Consider the following 27855-nt stretch of genomic DNA (forward strand, 5'->3'; position numbering starts at 1 on the left):
CATGCACTGGATTTGATGGGTTGCGAGAAAGAGAGAGGGATGGGGCAGAGTGTTAGGTGGGATTATGAGGATCTGGTAAGAGTTAGGCAGTGAAGATAAATAAATATCACCAAAATGTATTACATAAGATCCTCAGTGAATTAATTTAAGAATTAGAAGGAGGAAGAGGAGGAGGCAGAAAATTTCTGACTGGCAAATGTACTTGGTGGTCATTTGAACAGTGTTCACTTACTGTGAACCAATCTTCAGAAGGCTCCAAGCCTGCTTAAGCCCACCTACTAAGGAAAGACTATGCTAAGATTTGAGCTCAGGCATCTATTTCGAAGACCAGGTATTCCTATGAGAGTGCCAACATCTTAGGAACGAACTTGCCGCAATGTAAATTTAGAGCAATGAGAACACGTGACTAACTTGCTGTTATGACCTAAGAAAAGTCACTTAAGGAAAAAAAAAGTCATAGCACATGACTCCTAAAACGAGCTGACTTCTGACATGTCAAGGTTCTATTAACATATCCTAACACAAACACTGACCTGAAACAAGTCACATGGTATGCATAATAGAAACATTGTCACTGTCATTGTGTTAAGCATGTGCAAAAATTGCAGTTTGAAAAAAGCCCTTACTTCAAAGTGCCAGGAATATATTTGAACTCGGAGGTGATCTAGGACAGCTTCACTGGAAAGTGGTTTTTTACATGCATTTGATAGCAAGACCAGGAGTTGGCAGTATCATTTCCCCAAGGGAACTTTAGTAGACACAGAATAAAACTGATCTTTACAGTTATAAAAGCTTTTTTATATATAGATATAGATATAGATATAGATATAGATATAGATATAGATATAGATATAGATATAGATATAGATATAGATATAGAATTTGCTTCATAGCTTTTGGAAGCCTTTGGCTTTTGTTTGGCTCAGGGAATAAAACAGTTGAGAGCTCTTTTATGTATCATCCATAAATAAAACTGGGTCTATACATCTTATTCTATCATAGAAGAGGAACATGACTGGTTTTTCAGGACTCTCATCCTAACCTAGTGACCTTGAAAAAATGAAATCTTCCATTGTGAGGGTAAAAATATTAAGCAGAGGAATTTACAACTTTGCAAGGAAAAGTAAACAGCAGAGAGAAAAGAAACAAGCTGAATGCTTAGTCTCAGACCAATACAGAGATGCACAGCCAAACATTAGATGGAGCTTGGGGACTCTTAGAGAAGAGCTGGGGGAAGGATTGAAAACCCCAAAGAGGATAAGGAATGCCACAGGAAGACCAACAGAGTCAACTAATCTGGAATCTTGGGGCTCTCAGAGACTGAACCACCAACTACACCCTATTTAGGCTGGACCTAGTCTGGCTGCATATGTAACAGATGTACTTCTTGGTCTTCAGGGTCATGAACAACTGGAGTAGGGGCTATCCCTAATGCTGTTGTGTGTCTGTGGGATGTTTTTGTAGCTGGGCTGCCTTGTCTGGCCTTAGTAGGAGAGGATGCATCAAGCCCTGCAGAGTGTTGATATGCCAAGGTGGGAGTAAAACCAGGGAGGGGCTTCCACTCTCACAGAGAAGAAAATGAAGGATTGGGGGGGACTATACGAGGGGAGACCAAGAGAGAGGGACAGTCAACAGGATGTAAAGCAAATAAATAATAATAGTAATAGTAATAATAATAATAATAATAATAATAATAATAATAATATAATGAGTCTTGTTGATTTGCTGTGTATTTCTATATTAAAATGTCTCTTGTACAGCCCGGGCTGTCATCAAACTTTCTATGTAAGATAAGTGGACTTTGGCCTGGTCTACTTGCTTCTAGATTTTAAGTGTTAAGTTCACAGGAATGTTCTAGCATGCCTAGGATTTTATGCAATTTTTATTAATTATTTTATGCTTATTTAAATATACTAGTTTTGGTTATACATATAAAAATGTACATATCTGTTTAATTGTAATGAAAATACTAAAATCCAAACAATATACATAATTAGAAGTACAAAAAGAGCAACATATAGCTCATATTTTGTGTGTGATTTTTTTAAATAAATGAGCAATTATACATCCCTACCTGCATTTAAAACTATGATCTTATTCTTACATTGCTTTTAATTAGAAATATTAGTGACTTTAAGTGCTTTGATTTTTCTCCTAAGAAGTTCTATAACAAGATGATATCCACTGGACAGAAAATTTTTAAAAAGTGGCTCGTAGGAAGAGCTCAATCACCCAAGATCTAAGAGGGGAACAAATGATGGGGCAATGGTCACAAAGCTTCTACTTTTGGGAAAGCACACAGAGAAATGGAAGTGGTAGTTGGTGTGCATTTGTTCCCTAAGGGGCACTGACGTTCTGTCATTTAGTATATGTGAAATGAATATGTATTGAACATTAGCCCTGTGACAGGCATAATGGAAACAACACATAAAACAGACGTGACTATCTAAAACTTCTGCCACCTTTAAAGACAATTGTGATTAATCCGAAGAATTTTAGATGCGTCATTTTATGGAGAAGGTGGAATGAATGAGTGTATGTGGGTGTGTGCATGTGTATGTGATTGTACATAGATATATTTCCAAGCTCATCTATGCCATTTAAATCTGTATTTGTTTTCTGCAATTTTAAAACTATTTTCTGTAACTCTTACAACTACTCTTTGTTGCCCTTTGCCGAAAGAAACTGTCAGAACTTGATATCAAAGAAACACACTGTAGGAATTGGCTGATAAGGAAGTGAGACCAGATTCTGGAGCTAATAGTAAACGCTTTGGCATAGCTCTTTGGGGCAAGTTTGAATTTTACTAGGAGAACTCCATAGTGCAGCATGTATTTTGGATCCTGACATGTATTCTGGATCTTAGCTTCAGCACGTGCTAGAATTTCACAACTTGGATTAGATTCCATGCAAAAAACACTCACTGGTGTGGCTTCTGTCCAATAATGTGATTCAGAAATGGGCACATTAAACTGTACAACGACAAATAAGATTTACTTGTGATATCTTCTCCTAAAACTGTGAAATACTAGGCTATATGTTTTAACCACTACTGTACAGTAAACACTATGCTGTGTTGGAGAAGCAGAATTAAATTTTATGTCTGTCTATCAGAAGATGCCGAGCACTTTGCACTCTGATGTGAACACCTGACTCTGTTCAATAGAGCAGTGCTGATGAGTAATTAAAGCAGAATAATATGGGAAGGACTTGTTCTATGAGAGCTCAAAGAGGAATTAAATCAGCAAATCCCGCAGAGTGAAAGAGAGGATAATATCTTCCAGGGGAAGATAAATGTGCTCTGTGCAGGTGAAATGTGACCTTCACTATCTGGACATTCAAAAAGGCCACAGTTTCTCTCTAGCTAAATAACAAGACCCTCTGGTAGGCTTGGCTGGAAGTTTCTACAGCTATCTGCTCATATGTGAAATTTAGCTTTCAAATATAGTATCCTTTATATACAAATAATGTCATTGATTCTTCTACAGCTCCTTGCTTATAAAGTTCATTTGACATATCTCTCATCACCCTCTCCCTCATCTTCAAGTTTATTGCCTCTTTTTTGCTCTCCACTGTCCTTGACCACCCTTGGTGAGAACCACAAGAGACATCTCTCTTCTGTCTTGTAAAATCACAGCAAATGTGGCAGAATTACCTGCCAGTTAACTTCTCCATTAACTGTCCCATACTTGCTATATTCATACTGCAATGAAGGGCAGTTGGGAACCAGTGGGAACCTAGCTCACAAAGCCACAAAGGTCAGCTCTTAATATACATTTAATACATTTTGCATAAATCAATAAAGGGAACTAATAGTTGTTATTAATATAAAAAAGACAATGAGTTTAAAATTGCAGTTGTTTATACAACTCACTTTGCATTTACCACAAGTTACTAGAAAAAAATCATGATTAAGTATTTAGCTTTTGTAGCTAAAATTTTAATTTGAATAAAATGAGCAGAATAACCTATAGGTAATAGATTAGGTAATATTATCCTAGCTCTTCTGGAGAGATGGCTCAAGCACTGGCTGCTCTTCGGGAGGGCCTAGGTTCAAATCGCAGCACCCATATGCCAAGTCACAACTGTCTGTAAGTCCAGTTCCAGGAGATCTGACACCTTCACAGAGACATAGATGCAGCCAAAAGTAAGTACTTGTTGAATGCTTTGTGGCAACAGAAATATTTCTGTCCTAGCCAAGAGGTACCACTGCCTACAGCAGTAAACTGATACCACATCTGTGTGATGAGGACAAATTGTTAATTTTTATTGTATTTATTTTATTAACAATAATTAATTATTGTTAGTAATTTTGTAATATATAAAATGTAACTTTTATTATTAATAATAATAAAAGAAGTAATCAAGTGATGAACCCATTTAATGGACGTTTCCCCTAACACAGCCTTTGCACAATCCTCTTCCCACAAACATGGGCATTTATTTAATTCTCCCTTGACTCATTCTCTCCAACAACAAAGGGTTGACTCTCAGACATTGCTGAATACTGATCAGTAGCTGAGTAGTTGCTACTCTCCTTTTAAAATACAAAGATGATGCCAGCCCCCCACCCCCGCAAAGAACATCCTAAAATACCCTGATATTCCTGAAATATTTCTATCAGGCAGGGAGGAATGTTATTAAAGAAATACTCTGGGTGTCTTGATGAAACTGCTTGTAAAAGCATTTAGCATCTACTGTAGAAATCATAGCAATGCTGATAAATTCTACTGTGGTTAATTGGACTTTACGTTTTTCTGCAATAAAGGACAGCTCCTTGGAACTCAGACACATACTAAGCATGAGTTTCCAATAAACCTCATTGCTGACAGAATAATTTGGGGGAAAAATACACATTAGCTAGGAACGTCCACACATTTACACAGCAGACACAAAGCATACCTACATCTCACAGTGCTATGATGCCATCTGCTACAAAACACACATCATGTTGTCTTTAGGCATCACTGAGTTTGACTGATTACAGTACTATCCTCTCTGAAAACAGTCTGCTTTGGTACAAAAAAATAAACAATGATAGTGAAGGTTGATATACAGGTATCTAATGAATCTCTAGGGATATGATCATCTTGTCCTGTCTCTTTAGAGTGGTAATAGCATAACCATTGTTAGTTGTGTTAAGCAAAGGAATCCTAATTTGATAAACGGATGTGGAGTTCTAGGTTGAAAGCAAATTAATACAGGCATAAATATATTTCTCTAACTTGGAGTAGCTTCCCCACCAGCATCCGTGATGTGGTATTTTTACACTGTGGACCTGGGATATCTCTCAAATGCCCATATGTTACAGATTTGGTTCTCACTTTGGTCCAATTGGGAAGAGGTGTAATATTTAAGAAATACAAGGTAGTAGGAAGTATTTATGTCACCAAGACATGCCCTTGGGGTACAACTCCATGCCTCCCCCTCTTCCCTCTCCCACTTCCCAGGAAATAAGTGGAGGAGTTTTGGTATGTCACCTGTTTATGCCTTGATGTTTTGCTTTGCTATAGACCCTGAAGCAAAGAAACCAACCTAGCACAGACCAAAACCTTCAAAGTAGTGAGTCAAATTAGAACTTTCTTTTAAGTTGATCCCTTTGGGTATCTGTTACAGAAACGGGAAGCTGGGGGACACCTGGAAAGTTTGGATCAGAGAGAAAGAGATCAGCACTGCACTCTTTCTTTCCTCGATGACCCTTGAGGATGGGGAGCATCTCTGTTTGAAATTTCCACTCCTACCCAACAATTCTCTGTGGTTTCCCTTTGCAGTTTTCAAAAAGAACTTCTCCATTGTTTACATTTTCAAAAGCTACAGAGCAAGCACTGTGTTGATCAGATCCTTATATTCTGCTCATATCCAAAATCACGTTATAAGATCACTTTCCAGCATGTAGGATCTCTCTCCAGGTAGAAGAATCACCAGTCCACACTATGGTGTTGGCTGCATAATAAGCTCAGTGGCCTTGTTCTAAACTGGGGATCCCAGGTGCTTCTCCAAATATATAAATGAGGCCCTGGAACTGAGGTCTGTGACATGGGAAGCTCTAGTTCCTTAAGCGAGGGAGGTAAAAGCACCTCTTCTTACGAGTATTTAGTTCTTTGCTTTAGACCTTGTGGAATGTATTGATTAATTTAGTCAATTAGTGCACAAAAGAGCTTTAAATTAATCATGTCTAAGACTATGAGATCAGACTTCCCAGAGCTCTGAAATTGTCATGATGATAGAAACAGTCTTCTATCTGTAAAGCAGAATATTTAAGCCCTCCAGGCTTACCTGATATCCTAATTATAGAAGAAAGACTAGATAATACAAAGAGAAAGACAGCGCTAATATGAAGATTTCCTTGTGAAGTTAAAGAGGGACCAGTAACTCAAACACACAGCTGCTGTGTCTGCTGTGATCAAGGATGCTTAATCAGACTGGCTGAAGAAAGACTTGCAAAGACTTAAGCAAGAGCTCCTCCCCACCCCATAACTCCTGCATGAGAAGTTAATCAGGAGAACAATTCTTTTCACAAAGTTTAATATGTAAACTCTTGCTTGAAAAAAATAAAATAAAATTTCAGGTACTCATGGATGAACAAGTATAAATACCATCTTAAGTTCTTATGCCAGAACAAGTTTGAGCAGAAGGAGAAACCAGAAATGCACAGAGGAGAAGAAATAACAATATAATAAATGATGATAAATGTAATAATTAATAACAAAAACAAAGGTGCCATTTTGTAGGCATTTAAATGATGGAGGCGACAGAGAATATAAGAAATGTAATAAAAAAGTCAAAGAGATTAATTTCAAAGTAAAACAGAATAATGAATAGCATGGATTTCAGACCTGACAGATCATGAGATCATTAATAAATTTGTTTTTCACTGCCAGGGCCACATGACCTGAGAAATAGAAAGTTCTGTCGTTTTTGGCAGGATGGGTTTTGAAGTTTGTCAATATTTAATTTCAGGATGTCTTCAGATGCAGGAGAGAGGGGATCCAGAAAGCTGGGTACTGGAAAAAAAATCATCCTATAAGCTATGATCCTGAAGGTGGGGGAAGGAGGATTGAAAAAAAATGGGCGTGTGGCCAGAAAGTGATTTTGTCATTTCTCAGGTTTTGTTAATAGCTCTTATTTCCTATTCATGCTTTTAAATGTAACATTAAGGTACTTAATTCTTTACATGATTAGCCTTGTGAGAGCTTGATCCAAAGGAACCAAATGGTATTGGGAAAGATTTAAAAGTCCTTTTAGTCCAATTTGGTGGACAAATGTATGTTATCTCTACATCTGTAGGTCTATTCTCTCCTTCCCTTCCTTTCTTACTCTCCATCCCTAAGCTAAAGTTCTGTATGTGATGGGGTGACTTCTTACGTTAGCTTTTAATAATATAATTTCATTAAATCTGAAGTGCTTAAATACATTAGTTAGGCAACAACTCAAAGCTTATTAGAATTTTCTACTTAAATCATTTTTGCTTCCCTTAATGAATAATTGAACTGTAACACAACTGTAGCTTACAAACCTGAACCTTACAACAGAGCTCCAGGCAAAATCTGCTTCAAACGTATGTTAAGAAAATTACTCCTAATAAGAAAATGTGTCGAGGTCTTGCTTTTTAAAGAATGCGATATAGATAATTTGGGGGAATAAATGTCAAATAACCTTCAAACTAAAATCATTTTTAAATGCCATACTGTGTTACAAGACTAAAGGAGAAGCAATTCAAAACTTGATGCCTATACTACCACCACCCATCTTTGTAATGACATAAACAGTCATAAAATAGAGTGCTGATACACAAATTGCTGACTGATAGAAGCATCAAATGACTATAGAGTCATCTCTATTACCCATCTCCATTCACTTAGGTGTATTAGAATATTTGTGTATGATAAGCCCCATCCAAAATTAAATCTGATATAGTATATCAAGAAAAAAAAGAATCAAACTGAGAAAAAAATAAGATAATTGACCCTGCATTAAATCCTGATATTCTGCCCAGAAAGCCACTATCATGTATTACTTGCATACCAATTTTTGTAAATTAGAAATAATACAAAGAATATGTTAAAGTTTTTATATTTTCAAGTAAAACCAGTGTATGTATTTCATTTGGAATTAAGGTTTCATTTTGCAACTCAGCCAGGGCTGGGATTCACTTTGCTCATGTGGCAGCCTCCTGAGTTAGATATCTACTCTTTGAGAAGTGATTTAATATGAAAAGGAACGTACTTAAGAAGTTTTTGGAAAGTATGTGTGTGTTATCTTGCCTGAAAAATAAATGTACAGTTGAATCTCTATTCTCTCCCTTAAAATTATTTTATAAAATTATTGATTTCTTTATAGACATATTTATTTATACACACATAATCCGAAGCACTTTTAGACTTATATGAAAAGTTGCAGCTAAGGAAATTGTCTCCCTTTGGCAGGTGACATCACTAATAAGGTAGGTCAAAATTTATTCACGTTTATAGAGCTTTGCAAGACATTTTCTGAGTATATTTCATAACAAATGAGATACAACAGCCAGAAAACACAAACCTGGTATTTCCGAATTAACCTGTTTAAATGAAAAAAGGAATGTCACAACCTCTCAGATAATGCCAACTGAGGAACTAAGGATAAGAGCTCTGATGAACAAAACCATAAGTCAGTCAGCCCATGTTCATGCCATTTCAAAATTTTGATAACTACAAAGACATAAGCTGATAGTTCAGGATCTAATTAGCAACCTCTTGCATATTTAACCTTAAAGCAAAAATTTTAAACTGATTCAACTCTGCTTCCAACTTCCATATTAATTACTAGCTCAGGGACCCAAAAGTGTTCTAATGAATTTTACATTAGAATCCACAATATGAACCACGTATATTATCACAGCGACTAGTAAATGCATATGTTGGCACTTACAAGCAGAATTATGAACAGTTTTGAAGAATCCAGCTGAGTTTCAAATTTGTTATTACCATGCCAGAATAGAAAAGACAATTTCACAAGAACCTAGTTGCCATAACCACATTCCTGAGGATACCAATTTATCCTAATACCTAATGATAACTGTTGGCTCCTCTTCTCTAAGTGCAAAGGTACAGGGCCTCCTGTGCTTCAGAACAAGGAAACAGCTCCCACCTCCACTGACTTCTAAATATGCAGTGAATAAGTTTTAAAATACTGCTTCTCTACTAGCTTCCCACATTGTCACTAGACAACCTGTGTGCTGACTATACTCTGCATTAATATTTATGCTTTACAACTTCAAGACTATTGTCATCTCCACAAAGGTGTTTGAATTTAAAAGTTCAAGAAAACTGTTTTGCAAACAGAATAAACAAGCGGTACCAGGCAGCACCAAGCTCAAGATGACAGACAAAGCTATTGGACCACCTGAAGACTTTTTTATATACGATTTTTCTAATTTCATACCAGAATAAAGAATCATGTATTGAGCATTAGTGACCAATATGGTATCTTAAATGACACACCATCCTTAGCAGAAAGTAAAGAGCAAATAAATAAGTACTTATAAAGACATATTCATGAAAATAAGTATTTACACTATAAATATGAAGACTGGATAGAAATACAATTAAGTTAAAAAATTGGGCACAGGGTGTACAAAATTATATCTTAGGTAAAATCAACATTCACCACCTTGTGCACTGCTTAGGACTGGCATGTAGGTATTTACAGGACGTGAGCAATAGACTGGGAAGAATCCTGTTAATACCCAGGGACAGTGAGTGGTACCCTCTGATTCCCAGTTACTCTCTCAGAACACTTCTCCCCTTTCATATTGCCAATGTCATCACAGATCCAGGTGTGCTAACAAATATATCACATGTTCTCTGATAAAAATAGGTCTCGAATTTATTTCTAATCCTTTTATTATATTGTCTGTGTTTATCCGTTTCTTTTTTCTTATTACTCAGATTGAAAAACACTACACTCCCAACATTTCCCTGCAGCTAGAACCCAGGTGTAGTATAATATTAACACAGCTTTGTTTTCTCATAAGTTTGGTGGTCCATTAACAATATCTGTCATCAGTGGGGGCTAATTTTGGTCCTGCCCGGCTCTAAGTTAATGGCAACACTCAAGGATTCGTGGATAGCAAAGCTATTGGTATAGTCTCATCATTTTGCAACATCTTAAAAATCTTTTCTTGCTACCAGCACACAGACTGAAAATAGAGTTTCTATTTCAATTATGTCAATGTTTAAACATTGAAATTCACCACAATGAAACAAATATCAACGATCTGATCTGAGCACATTACTCTTCAGCTGTTTGCACATTTTGTTCGCATTTTCCAAGGAACTCAGAATTCTCAAAGAAATGTCCTTAACCCCTTCACTGCCATGCACCAAGATCAAATACTGCAAACCATCTATGGATTATAATGATCAAAGAGTTGGAGACTTTAACTGCTTGCAGGGTGGGCAGCTTTTAGGCTTTTCCAAGAAACTGCAGCAAGCAGAAGGAAGGGGAATTCCCTTCACACAATTGTGCCTTTTTTCTTTCTCTCTTTTTAATCACAGACACAGTTCTTTAGACTCAGGCACAGCTAACAGTGGCGCTGCCTGGAGGACATAAAAGATACATTCAGACAATCCAGTTCTACCCCCCAGATCAGAGCTTCCCGGCACATGTCTTTAGGAGAAGGAATGTCAGCAAACGAGACTGCATTTTATTAACAGCATTAGAAAAAAAAAAGATCACAACAAAGAAATAGTGAGCGTTTTCTACTCTGATTCAACTCAGTTACCATGCTCTGCCTGCCTTGATTTAAAAAAAAAAAAAAAAAAAAGTCATTACCTGTATGAAGAGAACCTGTTAATAGCCTGAGAAGGTACTGGGCAAATTTCAATATTTCACGTTTACACCGTTTCCTACAGCCACTCATCTTAAGCAACAAGGTATTCCTCTGAGAAGAGTCAGAAGTCTTTGCCAATAGAAAAGGGAAAAAAAGAAAAAAAATAAAAAAAAAAGGCAGCTTCTAGGGGGGAAACTTCTGTCTCAGTTTATGTATCAGGCTGCCTTACAACTCCTGGGGAATTAGCTGTGAGTGCCTGAGTCAGAAGGTACAGCAGCCAGTGCAGATGCAAGAGTAACAGGGCACTGAGAAAGCGCTGCCTCTCAAGACGGTCATCAAGTTCTTCTGTGGCAACAGATAAACTGCTGCTTCACACTTGTAGTAACCCAGCTGTGGTGCATCTCTGCATCCTCTCTCCTGAAGCAATTGCAACCTCACGGACCATGCTGAGGGAGGCGGGGCTTGCGATGCCAGCTCATCAATGAATCAGCATGTAAGCAGGTGAGCAGACAGATGACAGGTCACTGGAGCTAAAGCCCTTTGGAAACCAATAAAAGATCCTGCTAAACAATCAGGCCTGCTGGGGAGGAATCTCGGGGTCCAAGGGTGTCCAAAATGTGTCTAAATAATAAAGGCAAGATTGGAAAGAGACTGACTGGAGCCAAAACTCCGACTGTTCCTATACACAGCGATGATCATATTCAGAGAGCCGAGACAGAAGCTGACTCTCATCAGAGTTGAGGATTTACCCGAAGAATAAATCAATATTGCTGTGCCACAGAACGATCACGGGCTCCGAGGTAGAAAGCAGGCTGATACACAAAGTGGCTACTGTTTCAGCACTGTCCGGGCTCAGGTATTTATTTGGGAATCAGAAGTCATTATCTGCTTCATAAAACACCGTAACTTGGAAGCCACAGTTGTGGAGCTCTATACTTGCCTCCAGGCAAAAGAGCCCCAAAGCTATCTTGCTGGATTGTGCTAAAAGCAGGAACTGCCTCAGTTTCATCTTCTTAAAAGACAAAGACAACTTGTTATTTCCCTACAGGCTGATTTAAGTTAGGAGAGCAATCTCCACAGTTTCCGATTTGCACAGGGCACTTTTGTACTGAGAGTGGCGCTACACAGGCAGTTTGTTAGAAATGTCTGAAAACCAGATGCTTGCATCTTTTAAAGTGTCATTATTTCAGAATTCTTTGGGTCTTTGAGTAGTTTCTCGGGTTGCTTTACATTCTTAATTAATACTCCCAGGCTTTTATTTGTTTTTACTGGCTCCATATAAATATAAATTTTGGCTCTGTGATATTTAGTGTATAAAGGAAATTCAAACTCCTTAGTTTAAAAGTCTCTCTACCCACATTTTTGAAACATGTAACAGTTCTATTTGGAACTACTATTTTTTGATAATGCTATTCATGAAGTGATGTTCTTGTACAATAAAAAAATGTTTGAAATCTCAGACTTAAAATTATTTAAGTGAAAACTCAAGCACTCCACAACTTTCCCTTTAGCATCTACAGTCTTAATGACAGACCTACTGAAATGGGTTGGTGAAGAAGCAGACTTTCGAGGAATTTTTAAAAAAAAATTTAGTTGAACATGTTAAAAATAAAATTTTATTTTAACATTTTCTTCCATACATGCTGCATTTCTGACAATGTTTGGTACAGAGAAAAATTATATATATATATATATATATATATATATATATATATATATATTTGAATAATGATATATAGTTTCATTTTTTAATCTATGAAATTGTGGTTATATGTACGTGGTATTCTTTAGTTGGAGGGTAAAAACGGATGCAACTTAGATGATTTTAGCCACAGCACATGTATGTATTTATCTAATGGGTTTATACTGAGTAGCTTAAGAGACATAGTTCCATACAGTGGGCATACTGTAGTGAAAAGGGTAATAATGACTTTGATCCTATGGTACCTATACCTCAGCAGAACCAGGAAGTTATAGGAAGGTACAGTCAAATAATAAACAAGAATATATCACATGGGTTACTGCTCCATTAGAGTAGCCATATAGGGCAGGCAGAAGTAAAAAGGGGGGAAGCTAGTGCGTAAAATAGAGGAGGGAATCACCATGAACTATTGCGGGTATCTGAGAAACAAGAAACAGTTTGGTGCAATGATGCTAAGGATCAGCATCATTAAATGAATGCAAGACCCACATGTTTGCTGAAGTACACTGACTCAGGAGAGACTCCTAGGTGGTGTTCGTGAGAGCAAGACAGTGGCAACAGTGCTTCTAGTCAGTCCCTGAACAGGAAAGCTGTGTCATCTGTTCCCTAGGTAAAGATGACCTCCAATGAAACTAGAGGAGAAGAGGGAATACCTGAGAGGAGAAAGGTAGTGGTCTGAAAGAGAAATGATGGAGGCATGCATGACCTGCAGTGGGAATAAAGGTGGTTGGTTTCTGGATATACAAGGAAACAGAATTCATGGGGTTTGGTACATTGACTAAGGGCATAGAAAGAGAATTAAGGGTGACTTAATTGGGACTTAAATAATTAGTGGGCACACTCAATGAGCTGTTGAAACGCTGTTGCATACAATTAAAATGCACATAGCTGACTGATTTTCAGGTTTTTAGAAAGCTCCACGTGCTTTTTTTTTTTCTAAAGATTTTGATAATGTTCCCTCTCCTCCACATCTTCATCAATATTTATTGTCTTTAATCTTGCTAATAGCCATTCTATCAACTGTGCAATATATCACATGTGATTTCAACTTGCATTGACTAGTGACACTGGGTACCGTTTTACAAGCCAGTTGGATCAAATGCAGTCTTTTTCAAGGAATGTCTATTCAAGAGAATTTCTGATTTTTAATTGAAATGTTTTCTTGTTCTTGTGATGTACAGATTTCTTGCATTGGGGTATAGAGTCTCTGTACATATTTTCTCCCAATGTATGGACTTCTCTCTTCATTGAACTGTTTCTCTTGCCTTACCAAAACTTTTTAGTTACTATATTTTTTGCTTTTGTTATCTGCACTTTTGAATTCCTGTGTTTGTCATCTAGACCAACCTCCTATTGTTATTTTATGCATTTCTCTCTAAGATATTTTCTAGGTCTTAATTTTAGTCTCCAATCTATTTTCCATCATAAAATGAAGGCCAAATTTTGCTGTTGTGCTCAAGTAGCTACAGCATTTCATACTCTTTGTGGAAGAGAATATCTCTCCTGACTTGTGTGTTATTGTACCTTTGTCAAAATCACAACCAGGTCGTCATTAAAAAGTAACTGAATTTATTTAACAAATCCAAAATAGATTACTACCCTTACAGGCATTTTAGAACAGTTTATAATATTCCAGTTATAAAAGAAATGTAACTGTCCATTAAGCATTGAACAGGAAAAATCTGACACATATAAAATAACAAAAACTTCAACCTTAAAAAAATAAGGAAATCTTGTCGCTTGTGACAATATGGATTAACCCCAATGATCTAGGAAAAGGAAGACCACTATTATGTGTTCTTACTTTACATCATATCTAAGTGTGTCATATCTAAGTAACATTTGTGTTTACATAAAAGGTGAAATAGTGAGTACAAGAAGCTGAGCATTAGGGGTGGCACCACAGGAAGTTGTGATCAAAGTACAAAGTTGCTGTTAACAGAAAAAAAATTTTTATTGTTGTAGTATGTAGCATGCTAACCAAAGACATTGACCCTTAAATTTTAAAACTGCTAAGAGTTTATTTAAAACATTCTTATCAAAATAAGTAAGTAGAATCACTTATAAATTCATATTAACTTGATGATCTAATGTTACATATAAACATTATATCAAATTCTAAAACTATATAAACTCAAGTGTCAATCAAAATTAAAAAAAAAAAAAAATTAACACTGAAAGCTACAGGCCACTTTTGAAGTTGAGAAAAACGAAGGTGCTATTTTGAACCTATTGTGTGTGTGTGTGTGTGTGTGTGTGTGTGTGTTGTGTGTGTGTGTGTGTGTAACCTTTTTTCTATTTGTTGGCTTATTTATTTATTTATACTTCAGATTTTATTCTCCCTCTCTTCCACCCTCCTACTGTTCCACATCCCATATCTCTAAACCAACCCCTGTCACCTCAAGGCTGCTCTCACTATCCCTTACCCCTCCCTGGGGTCTCCAGTCTCTTGAGGGTTAGGTGAATCATCTCTGATTGAGCACAGGCCCAGCAGTCTTCTACTGTATTTGTGATGGGAGCCTCATATCAGCTGGTGTATGCTGCCTGTTTGGTGGTCCAGTGTCTGAGAGATCTTGGGAGTCCAGGTTATTTGAGACTGCTGGTCCTCTTACAGGGTCGCCCTCCTCTTCAGCATCTTTCAGCCTTTCTCTCATTCAACCACAGGGGTCAGTAGCTTCTGTCCACTGGTTGGGTGCAAATATCTACATCTGACTCTTTCAGCTGCTTGTTGAGTCTTCTGGAGAGCAGTCATGATAGATCCCTTTTTGTGAGTGCTCCATAGCCTCAGTAATACTGTCATGCCTCCCCTGAGCTGATTCCCACTTTTGGCCTGTTTCTGGACCTTCTTTTCCTCAGGTTCCTCTTTATTTCTATCCAAGCAGTTCTTTCAGACAGGAACAATTATGGGTCAGAGTTTTGACTGTGGGATGGCAACCCCCTCCCTCATTTGATGCCCTGTCTTTCCGCTGTTCGTGTGTTTTATAAGTTCCCTCTCCCTATTGTTGGACATTTCATCTAAGGTCCCTCCCTTTGAGTCCTGAGAGTCTCTCATCTCCCAGGTCTCCTGTGCATTCTGCAGAGCCACCCATACCTCTTACCTCCATAGTTTGCCTATTTCCATTCTTTCTGCTGGCCCTCAGAGCTTCAGCCCTTTTCCCTCATCCAATACCAGATCAGGTTCCGCTGGCCCATTTCTACTTTCCCTCCAGGTCCCTCCCTCCCTCCCCTCTTGTTATTGCTTTCTTCTCCCTCCCAAGTGGAACTGAGATGTCCTCACTTGGGCCCTTCAGCTTGTTGACCTTTTTTGAGTTCTGTGAACTATATTTTGGGTATTCTGTACTTTTTTTTTTTATTATATCCACTTATTAGTGAGTATATACCATGTATGTCCTCTCTGAATTTTATAGCATTTTTAATTAATTTGTTCATTTTTAAATATTTATGAAAATGGCATTTATTGTTATAGAACTTCCAGATGTCAAAGGTATAAGAGCCTAGGTATTACTCAGCTTGTTTTCAATATTAGATATGAGGGAGACTAGGTGACTTAAAAATCACACATTTATATCTGAGTACTGTAGGGATGAGGAGGCTTGTGATCAGCACCCACATCTTCAGATCTTGGTGAGGCCTCTCCTTGATTTGTGAAATGAAGATGAACCACAGTATCCACTTGTGGGGTAGGGAGCAAGCTCCAGCTTCTAGTGTACCTTGTTTATACACTGACACTAACTTTTCACCAATAGGACTATATCTTTAATGCCCACATTTCCCTCTTCTAAGAGTGCTAGTACAGTTGATTGAACTCTCACCTTCTAAACTTAATTGCCTTCTAAACACCAACTTAGCATGATCACACTTGGTGTCACTTTTTTCCATTTGTATCTAGAAGTAAAAAAAAAAAAAAACCCACACACACACACACATACACACAAACACACAAACATGCACAGACACGTGCATCACAGAATATTACTGAAAATATGTTAGTGTAAAATAAATTATTGTAAAATTAAATTGGACATATTTGATTGGATGGACTAGTTCTTTAAAAAACATACATATCTCACTTTTGGGGATTTTTTGGGAGATGCATACCAATACAATAGAAAACCCATTATAGCCATTCGATGATGAACAATGGTGTTTTTGAAAAAGTTGCAATTGGTATTTGAGGAATGCAAACCATTCATCAGGGTAGTTATAAGTAACACCAGAGCAGTCTACATTTATATGAAAAACAAAGTTCCTGTGGTATTTTTTAAAAGTGTAGTTCACAATTAATCATAAATTTCAATGTAAAGTGGAAAGGTATGGAAGTTTCAGAAAGCCAGGCATCATGGTATATGCCTTACATTCAATCACCCTGGAAGGTAAAATGAAAGAATTCTGTATTCAAGGTCACCCAGGATAGAATAGTGAGCTCCAGGACAGCATGGTAAAGTAGATACAATTCTGGTTTTAAAAGCAATAAAATAAAACCAGATTTTACTCAGAAACGAATCTGAAGAAACTGTTCAATAACTAGGCAAAGAAGTCTGAAACTTGACTACAGATCATTGGCTTCTACAAGGAGAAAAAGAAGACTGTATAACATCAAATTTAACACTTTCATTATCAAAAATTTTCATAAGAAGATAAAAAACAAGCTACAGAGCATAATTAAATATTTACAATATACTCTCTGACAAAAATTAGGATCTAAAATATACTGAGAACTTCAAAACCCAGTAACATAAAAGTCCAACTTAAATGTGAGCAGAAACTATGCAAAGGTTTTTCACCAAAAAGGAAATATAGGTGATAAACACACAAAAATCTATTCCATATTATTATGATTAAACTGCAAGGTAAATTTGCAATAGAAATATAGTATTTCTATTAAAATTTCTAGGATAAAAGTTGAGACAAGAACAATTTTTAGCAAGGATACCCAGTTGGTATGTTCTTTTGTGGAGAAAAATATTTTTCTCACCCTCAGTGTTGCTTCATTTATGCCCAATCCTTCATACAGATGGATCTCCCTTGTCATCATCCAATCCTGTACTGTAGTTTAGATAAAATTTCTGATGTGGAAAGTTAATTCCAGTTATGACATATTAAAGGGGTGGCTATCTAGAATGTGCATGCAGGACATTTATGGTCATGAACAATTTTATATTCTCTGAACAGTCAGTCAATAACCTAGCATAATTTTGTGTGGAAACTCTCAGAATAGACCATCTGTGGGAATTGACTTTTCACTTCTCAGCACAGATCTGCAGCTTAACTGGGACTTCCTCTAGACATGGCAATAACATATTGCCTATATGAGACAGGACTGGAGAGTGTGTAAGGAAAATAATGTTGCTTAATCCAATTGTCACGAAAACACAAAAAAATAATTAGGAAGATAAATTTTAAATATCATAAAATTAGAAAATGAAAGCAAGAGTTAGAAAATTAAAAAAAAAACTGTCAGCCTATTTGGATTAAACAAAAGCACTAGATACAATAATATAAAAATTAAGTATCATTGATAAGCTGGTGCCCTTAATGCTTCAGAGACATTTCACCAAAGCCTCTGTAACAAAAATGTGAGGGAACTGCACAGTATCTCATGAAGTTAAAGGTTTCCCCCTCAGCATCCTGGGCATGTGCTATAGAGACTACTAACATCCCTCATACTAGAGTTACAACTAAATTAAACCACATTCACCAGCCTACCATGTGGTAAGAATGATATAAATTGAAGTTCCTCTGTTGTAACTCCTGATCTTGGTAAATTTGGAGATAAAGAATTTTTAAATCATTGATATTATTCAAAATATATTTCTTTTAATTGCATTTAGAGGAATTTTTTTCTTATTCTATCTGTCAGAGAAGGCGAAATCTAAGTATAAACAAATCATAAATGCCTGTATTTTCCCCCTTCCCTTTTTAGAATGGAAAACAATATCTGTTGGCTTCTCTTCAAAGAATAAAAAGCCCAGAGACTCCAAGAAGATTCTTGTCACAGTGTAGTGTTCCTCGCAAATCGGCTCCTCTCAATTCATCTTGGTGCATTCTGTGTATTTCAGTGGGAGCAGATATTGTTATGCTTTTCAAATTGTCACAAGGCACAAAATTAAACATGTGCCATGTGGAAATAGCACACCATAGAGCTGCAAGGAGAAACAGACAGAGCCTTGCGGCAAAGTCACAGACTCTGAAAGTGGGTCTTGATAAAATAGCAAACGAGATGCTGTCCATTAGAGAAGAATGTCCCGTGCCAGGTCCATTATTATTCCGGAAACATTACTAGTCACCTACTTCACTGAATAAAGAGCAAGCCAACATACTGTGACTGCTCATATCCACTTCAGTGACAGCTCTGTGAGCACAAAGCAAGTCAAAATCAGACCTTCCAGCAGGAAGGGCCCCTTTGGTGTACCTAGGTCAAAATTTTCAAGAAGCTATTCTGGGTAGGGCCTAAAGCACATATGAACATTTCTGCCATAATTTAATGTCATCCAAAGAGCACTAAATCTTTGAAAGAGATGAGGATTCTCTCAGCTTGGTATTAAAAATGAAAATACATGGACAAATACTCATATATAAATCGATTCACAGAAGTACCTAGTAAAATTCAGATTCCAGAGACACAAACATAACAAACAAGTAACCTTCAACCCACCCCCACAAAATGCCTAAAACTAAAAGAACTGTCATAGTTCAAATATGATTGGCCCATGGGAAGTGACAATGTTAGGATGTGTGGCCTTGTTGGAGGAAGTGAGTCACTGTAGGAGTGGAGTCTAACCAGTGATTTTTTTTTTGGATGCTTTTAGACCAAGATCTCAAATTCTCAGCTTTTCCAGTGCCAAGCCTGCCTGGATGCTGCCAAGTTTCCAGCCTTGATAATAATTGGCTGAACCTCTGAACTTGTAAGCCAGCCCGAATTAAATGTTTGCCTTTGTAAGAGTTGCCTTGGTCGTGGTGTGTCATCTTAACAATGGAAACCCTAACTAAAACAGGGACAAAGAAATAAAACACTTTCTACAAAATAAGGTTAAAGTATATTTTTATATTGTGTTCAGGAGAGGGAATCACTCAAGTGTTCCCAGGGAAGTCAAAGCACTGATGGGATTGTACATGCATTGGAAAGGCAGACAACTGAAACTGTGAACATCTAGAACAACATCTGCCTCATTGGATGCCATGGCCTCACAATCAAGTCTAATGACTTCATGGTACTGCTACAGGAGCTAGGACAAGACATGTTTTGCAGACATAGAGACCCAAGTTAAAAGAAAAAGAAAAAAAAGTCACATGCACTGTACTTACAAAGAACCTAAAAGGATGCTGAAGAAACACAACCAGCCCAAAGAAGGATGAAATTGTGGGCCTGAAGAAGACTCTCATTGTCAGTCTGAGAACTTTCAAAAGAAGGCAGGAGGAATTAGAGGTAGATTCTTTTCCATGAGTTCACATCTAGATGTTAATAAAGAGGGTCTGAATGTCTCCCTAAGTACAGTACTTCACAAAACACGTTTAAAATGTGTCCTGTTGAAAGACACATCAATTATTTTCTTCATGAGAAAGTTAGTTTTTATTCTTTGCTGGGCAATACAGAAGAAGGAATTTGGGGCTCCAGTTTATCACCTGAATTATGCATCAAACTGTACCTTAATCCAGATTCATTTTACTATATGATTAAGAAACTATTTGGTCTCAAGTCTGATCAATGACATTACTGGAAGTCTTAAAACAATGTTCCTTAATTCTGTAAAGTTTTAAACCTTCTTCAGGTATCTCAGAAACACTAAAAAATGCCCAAGTTTCCATAATTCTTAGGTATACATGCTTGTAAATTCTTGACATAAGGTAAGAAAGATTATTAATTTCTTATGTCCTGAGTCCTTATAAAACATACAATTGTGAATATCAAAGTGACATATAACAGTTGCCAATGGGTAATGAAGTCAATGAAAAGCCACATTGTAAACTGAAGATCACAAAAGCAAGACTTAATAAAAGTCTCTTTAATCCATTAAATATTCCTCCTTAAGTCACCTGCAGGATTGAGAGTTTGAGGTGTCATCTTGGGAATGAATTACCAGCCTTCTACTCCAAAACACACCTAAAAGAGTCAAGGAAGCCTCATTTGCAGTTACCATTAAAGGCAATCAATAGGCAGCTTTCAAACAATTAGATGCTCATTTGGCTTCAAGATAAGTCATCAGCCAAGCCAATCCTGTAATGCTGCCTACTCTATTCATATGGAATACACTCAAAAGACTTAGAGACTCTGTCTTTCCCTTTTGATAAGAATGCTGAGAGACTTCAAAACAAAAATTAGGCTTAGGATTCAACAATCCCTCACTCTACTAATTTATTTTGGAGATTAGTTTTCATTGTTGTTATTATGTTATAGACAGAGATACTGTTGGACTAATAAAAATGATAAGTAAACTAAGCTCCCAACAATATCTTTGCTTGCTTTTTAAGGAAGAGGCATGAAAGTGTCTGCTTCATTCCCTTGTGATGTAACAAGCTCAGAGAAAGTACAACTCTGAGCATTATATGACTAGGTAAAGAATAGAAGCATACTTTGAACAATATATTGGTTGCACTCTCCTTAAACCCCACCTGACGTACATAAATGATGACTTGATTTATAAGATTTATTGCATTTCTATTTACCAGATAGAGGGTGAGAATTAGGTTTCTCAAGGTATGAAGGTGTATCCTGGAGAATTTTAGAAGAAAGGTCAATGCTAAAGGTCAGACCAATATCAGTCTTGTAGAAGAAGGCTTTGAGAGTTAATGTCAACAGAGTCTCTCGTGAGAAGCAAGGTATCCTATAAGGCTGTCACATGAGCTTGGTTATAAATAGCAACACACTATGTTTCACTTAAGATAGAACTCCCTGGAACTATTTATGACAAAACAAACAAGCAAAAAGAAACAAACAAACAGATGTCAATTTCTTTTGAAGAAAAGGGGAAAATTAAAATTAAAATCAAAAGTAGAAAGTGGTTAAAATAGCAACTGTGAAAAATCAAAGAATTATTTTAGCCATTCAGAGACTGGAACTCAGGCAGAAGAAACTCTCTTGATTCTTCAGTACCAAGGGATTTCTTCAGACTGGGGAGGAAAGTGAGAGTTCCGGATATATTTGGATCTCATTTCCTGTATGAAGAGCTACACAAACCCAGTGAAGTGTGGTTCAAAGAAAGGGGGATCTCTAAGGCTTGCTGGGTTCCACCATAACTCCAGGTTCAGTGGGAGACCCTATCTTAAAGGATTAAGTCGGAACATGATAGGGCAGGGTACATGACCACCTATCCTGACTCAAGCATGTACATCTGCATGGACAAGCCATACATGCCAAACTCACACACAGAAAAAGAAATAGTTCTACATGAAAACATCTAGAAATATTAGTCACAATGTCATTAAGTAATCAAATAAATATATTTACTCAATGACAGCATATTCACCGTGTTATAGCTCTGTTTAGTAAGAATTCTCTTTTGTAGCCAGGCGGTGGTGGCGCACGCCTTTAATCCCAGCACTTGGGAGGCAGAGGCAGGTGGATTTCTGAGTTTGAGGCCAGCCTGGTCTACAGAGTGAGTTCCAGGACAGCCAGGGCTACACAGAGAAACCCTGTCTCAAAAAACAAAAAAAAAAAAGAATTCTCTTTTGTGCCATTTTTCGTTGAAGCTTTTCTAACTTCACTAATACATCAGGACAATTTCCAGAAAAGTTTTTTAAAAAAAACTAAAAACAGCAAAATCAGTACAGAAGTCCATATTCTAGTCCAGTCCAGCACCTAATAATCACCAGACAATGGCAATCCCAACCTGTTGGGAGCTTAGTTTACTTATAATGGCTGCCAGAACACACAGCCTTCAAATTATACTGCACAAAAGAGCACACACTTTGGAAGCAAAGGGCTATATCAGCACAAGCCACAACTTTGACCATTCTTCCATGTTATACACATTCTTGTTAAAATTACACAAGACCAAATAGTACACTATAACTGAAAGAAAGACCTGAAATCCCCTGGATCTCAGTTCCCTCTCTCACATGCAGCCTTAACCATGTACAAAAAGAACGTCTACCAGCCCTCTTCTGACCTCTGTACGTCCTTGAGTATGCTGTAAGAAGACAGTTCTGAAATCAGTCTAAGACGATCTTACTGTACAGACTCTCCTGGAACCTGCTGCCATAGCTCCTTCTCATCAGAGTGGCTGGATTAAATATTCAGGATCCTGCCATGGTGGTGAATCACAAAGCGATGCAGGGCTCTGACCTTCCTCAGGAAAATCAGTCAGTGGGCAAAAGTGTGACAACATTGACACTAAGTGTGTGCTATAAAGGAAAGCCTCTTAATGCAGTCTGCAAACTGCTCACTCTTTAAGTGCGTGCTGTAAAGGAAAACCTAATGCAATCTGCACACTGCACGTTCTCTGGCATGGTGAAAGCACTGTTAACTTCACACTGCAGAGCATGTACTAAAGGCCTGTTAGAGTGCATTTGTAAATCCATATTCAGATCTATCTGCAGCTGGCCTACTCTCACATATACCTCCAAGGTAGAGTGGGGTGAGCACTCGGCACTTGGGATTGTCTTCTTCTTCTCCTGGAAGCTGGAGATGAGAAGGTGCCTCACATCTCAGCTGATAGATTTCTACTTTTAAAATGTTTGAGATGAAGTGTAACATTGAGTCAAAAAGGAAAAATAATGGGGTTGTGGCATAACTCCCAAAGAAGCTCCGTGACAAGCAAATATTAAAGGCACCTGCTTTATCTCTATAGGCAGGAGACAACATCAAACAAATGTCCCGAATTTTTTAAACTGATCTTCACATTCACACACACACACACACACACACACACACACACACACACACTGTGCAAAAGTAGACTCTTTTATTCCACAGAAAGGATATGATAAATGCAGCTGAGACAGATCAAACAATTCACAGCATATTAAATTCAGAATTAAGTATCGCATCTTAAATGTGTTTGTCAGGGTTTTTTTTTCCTGATCTTTAGACTGATGCTTTGAAGAACTGTTGGATATCATAGCCTACATCTCTGCCTCCTATGCAGTGAGACCCCACAAACCCACGTTACATACTGATTAGGGTTACACCATCTAATTATGCTTTTTCTGCTATGGACTCCCTCAAAACTACAACAGATAAGTGTTTTCAATATATTTTGAGCAAAAATAATGACTTATGGTTGCTTATAACATTTTGATTTAGAAACATTTTGCCATTCTAAGTGTTTTTAAAAGATGAGCATTTTGAATATGTCCTAGAAACTATTCCTAAGGATTTTAGGAAGGTACAGTTGAGCCAACTAAGTAGGCTTTCTTATGAATTAAGTTATGCAATATCTACTGGTGTCCCATAAAGTATTTTTCTGTTCAAATGTACCAGGCTACTCTTACCAGGTTGTGACCCACATTTTTGATATATTATAAACTCTGCTTTGGTAAAGAGATACTTATCTTCTGGCATTTGTGTACTTTAATAATTTGCCTAAAACTAAGGACAGTAGGATTCTACATTGCTTCAAGTTCTGCCTTGTGGGCTTGTCTGTAGGTAAGCTCTATCTCTCATTGCCTTTGTCCTGAGACAGTCTAAAGTCTCTTTCTTTACTTTGCTATGGAAGCCCAAATTCACCTCCATTGATGTTTGTTCCAGGTTCACAGCACAGTTCTGCTTATATGGGATCTGAGAGCAAGATTTTCATGTAGATGTCTGTAAATGTATGGCCCCAGTGCCATTAAGCAATGTAATTTTCTTCTCTGACTCTCTGTCTCTTTGTGTCTCTCTGTCTCTGACTGACTCTCTCTCTCTCTCTCTCTCTCTCTCTCTCTCTCTCTCTCTCTCTCTCTCTCTTTCTCTCTTTCTCTCTCTCTCTTTCTCTCCTGTTCCTAATATATCAGGAGATAAAATTGGGTATTTACTCTCTTGGTTGGACACAGAACAAAGTCTAGAGATGAAGACCATCTGAGAATTCTGTGGCTCTCTTCTACCTGTTGCCCATGACTTTGAATTAGTCATGATGTCTAAGCTTTCATTTTCTTATGAGTAAAGGAAACTTATAGAATCTAACCAACAGAGAGTTAAATGAGGAAAGTCTATGTAAAGATATTGGAGGGCATCTATTTTATAGCTACTTTGTCAAAATTCTATTGCAACTTTTTTTATTACTACTTTGCTAATGAGAGAGGCCATTTTTCACTCAGGTAAAAAGACTTTACACAAAGAGTGTAAAGCAACCATCTTGGCCTTGTAAACACATGGTAGAATTTTCTAGAATGCTACTCTAATTTCACTAAAAATCAAAACAATGTAATTTCAGTTGACTTGAGCTTTTTTTATAAAAAAAGGAACAAGTAATACAGGAGTACATATTTTCATCATATTTCTTAGTTTGATTTCTATCACTGTGGTAAAACATCATGACCAGCAGCTTTGGGGAAGAAAATGTTTCTTGATTTATACTTCTACATAACAGTCAATCATCAAGGGAAAACAGAACATGTGTTTGAGGCAGAAACCTGGAGGCAGAGATTGAACCAGGATCCGTGGAGGAATGCTACTCACTGCATTGCTCCTTGCTCAACCTTAGTATACCACCCAAGGCCATCTGCCAAAGGATGGTGCCATCTACTGTGGGCTGGACCTTCCAATATCAATCAAGAAAATGCCCCACATACTTGCCCATAGGCCAATTTGATGGGAGCATTTTCTCCACTGAGTTTCCCTCTTCACAGATAACCCCACTTTGTATCAAGTTGGAAAAAAACCAATATAAACAATATGTAAAACAACTTTTATAATCAGTAGGGGCACTGGCAAAATTATGTTTCACAGGCTTAACTCATTCTTAAAAATTTTAACCCTGAATGAAAATGGTATTAGTGAGCACTGTGATGAAAGAACCTAGAGATTTCATTTAATATTGAAGTTGTTAGTGGTCTAAAATTAACTATGGGATTCCATAGCACATGCATTAGACATAAGTAGTCTCTCAGTCATCAGCTTCTTTCCCCTCAGAAAATGAGATATGAAGTTAATTTATAGTCTAAGAAAATATAGCCCAATGTCATATTTTGTCAGTTTTGAGGTAATAGTTTCCTTTGATGATAGTATGAAAATTCTAAACTTTCTCCCCAAAAGCAGTGGATTATATTCAGTAATGACTATATTTCTATGTTCCTGGTGACCTGGAAACCGTCCATCTTTCTTGTCCTGGGCATACTGGCTAATTTGCAATCTCCCCAGGTACTTGTCTGCTTGCCAATCTACTTTGTTCTTTGTGTGAGTTTAGCCTTGTTGGAAAATCCTTATCAGAAATGCAGGACATAGGAGGGGAAGGGCAGAGAGAGGAGGGGCTGGAGAAAGATGGGGCAGAAAGCTAAGAAAGAATGAGAGACAGTAAAATTAGACAAAAGGCAGAATAATAGGAAGAACTGAATGAAAGTAGGAGACATTTGGGGAAGGGAGAAAGGAAGGAAATTAGGAGTCATTGAAAGAAACAAGAAGACACATGGAGATGTGAGGGAGGAAGGATTTCAGGAAAGGATATGAAGGAACTGAGAGCTTAGAATAGGATCTTATAGCCTTTGACATGTTGATAAATAGGTTCTGAGAGACAGCTCTTTCACGCCTTTCAACTTCCCTACCCACTCAGCACATTCACTCTGAGATAAAGAGAATGCAGCTAAGGACAGTCTGACCTATGGCTCTTAAAGTTATCTGTGCCAGTCTTGTATTTTATGGCACCAAGTTTTATATAACAAGCCACCTACTTTCGTACTTTCTCTGTTAACAAACCATTCTTTTGTAGGATGGGTGAGCCGACAGCATCCTCCTGAGTGAAGTGGAACAAAAGCCCCCTATGCTACTTTCACTCCTCTGTCTTTAGACCCTGGGACACTGGGTGTCTTCACCATTCCTGCTATAGGATACATTTTTTTCAATTCAGTTTCAGAAATGTGGGTTGAGATTCTTGAGGCTGCCTTCATATCAACCTCAAGAAACAGGAAAATCCTATCTGCTCCAAAAATTGTGTGGGAGTTCAAATGTCAGGGGTGAGCCACATCACTCACACAAGTCCTAAATGGAAAAGTTATCACATAAAAACTGATTTGCTTTCCTCTTGAAAAAAAATCTGCCATTTTTATCATATGCCTTTCTTTCTTTCTTTCTTTCTTTCTTTCTTTCTTTCTTTCTTTCTTTCTTTCTTTTTTCATTGTGCTTCTGGTACTATAATTGCAAGGAAAAAAGTCACTTAGCTCTTACATTATTCATCCAAACATTCATTCAAACATTTATTAAAGGAACTCTGGAATGAAGTTTCTTTGATAGAATGTCTCTGATATTTCTGCAATCAGCATTAAACTCACTGGAGGTCTAGCTAACTAGAGGAACTAGCAATTACTATGCAGCATTTATTAATATGGCCATGAGAAAAACATCTTTCCATCGAGCTCCGTTTTATAGGTAGCATTAAGACTGAAAATGAGCTTTTCCAATTTCTTTAATTTTATTCCTTCTTTCTTTTTTTTGTTTTTGTTACTTTTAATTTTTTCATATAATATATTTTGATTACATTTCTCCTCCTCAATTCTACCCAAATCTTCCCCCAACTTCTTACCCAATTCTATGTTCTTTTTTTTCTTCTTTCTTTCTTTTTGTATCAATTGGTTATTTTATTTATTTACATTACAAATGTCCCCGTTCCTGGTCTCCCATCCACAAAAACACCATCCCCTTTTCCTCTAAGAGGGTGCTCCCCCACTCACTCACCAATTCCCAGCTCACGATCTACCCTCTCCTTACACTGGGGCAACAAGCATCCACGGGATCAAGGGCCTTCCCTCCCATTGGTGGCAAATAAAGCAATGCTCTGCTCTCTATGTAGCTGGAGCCATTTATATTAAATGAACTGTATTATTAAAGGAACTCTAGGAGCCATCCTAGAGCCATCTAGGAACCATCCATGTATATTCTTTGGTTTGCAGTTTAGTCCCTGGGAGCTCTGGGGAGTCCAGTTAGTTGATATTGTTGTTCTTCCTGTGGGTTGCATTCCCCGTCTCAGTTCCCTCAGTCCTTTCCTTAACTCTTTAAGATGTTTTTTTTTTTTTTTTTTTTTTTTTTTGCATTTAATGTATATTAGTGTTTGTCTGTGCTTATGCATGTGTATCGCATGCATACCCAGCACTTGTAGAGTTCAGAAAAGCAAGTAGGGTCCTCTGGAACAGAATTGTGAATGTGAGCCACCAAACGGGTGCTGATAAATAAACCAAGATCATTTGAAGGAGAAACAAGTGCTCTGAAGCACTGAGT

General features: G+C 37.4%; 1 protein-coding gene across 3 annotated transcripts in view; it reads right to left on the reverse strand.

Moving 5' to 3' along the window:
- Kcnip4 (potassium voltage-gated channel interacting protein 4) overlaps positions 1-27855 on the reverse strand; it is a 1049546-nt gene that overhangs the window by 818997 nt on the left and 202694 nt on the right. The window contains exon 1 of one of the 3 annotated variants that reach the window (XM_034508322.2): positions 10813-11222. The exons of the other annotated variants lie outside the window; for them this stretch is intronic. Within the exon in view, the coding sequence (XP_034364213.1) occupies positions 10813-10900 (88 nt within the window). The 5' untranslated portion in view covers positions 10901-11222. Of the gene's footprint in view, positions 1-10812; positions 11223-27855 lie in introns of those variants that run through there. 3 annotated transcript variants of the gene reach the window in all.

This window comes from Arvicanthis niloticus, chromosome 7 (genome assembly GCF_011762505.2).
Source record: "Arvicanthis niloticus isolate mArvNil1 chromosome 7, mArvNil1.pat.X, whole genome shotgun sequence".
In the NCBI taxonomy this organism is placed as follows: Eukaryota; Metazoa; Chordata; class Mammalia; order Rodentia; family Muridae; genus Arvicanthis; species Arvicanthis niloticus.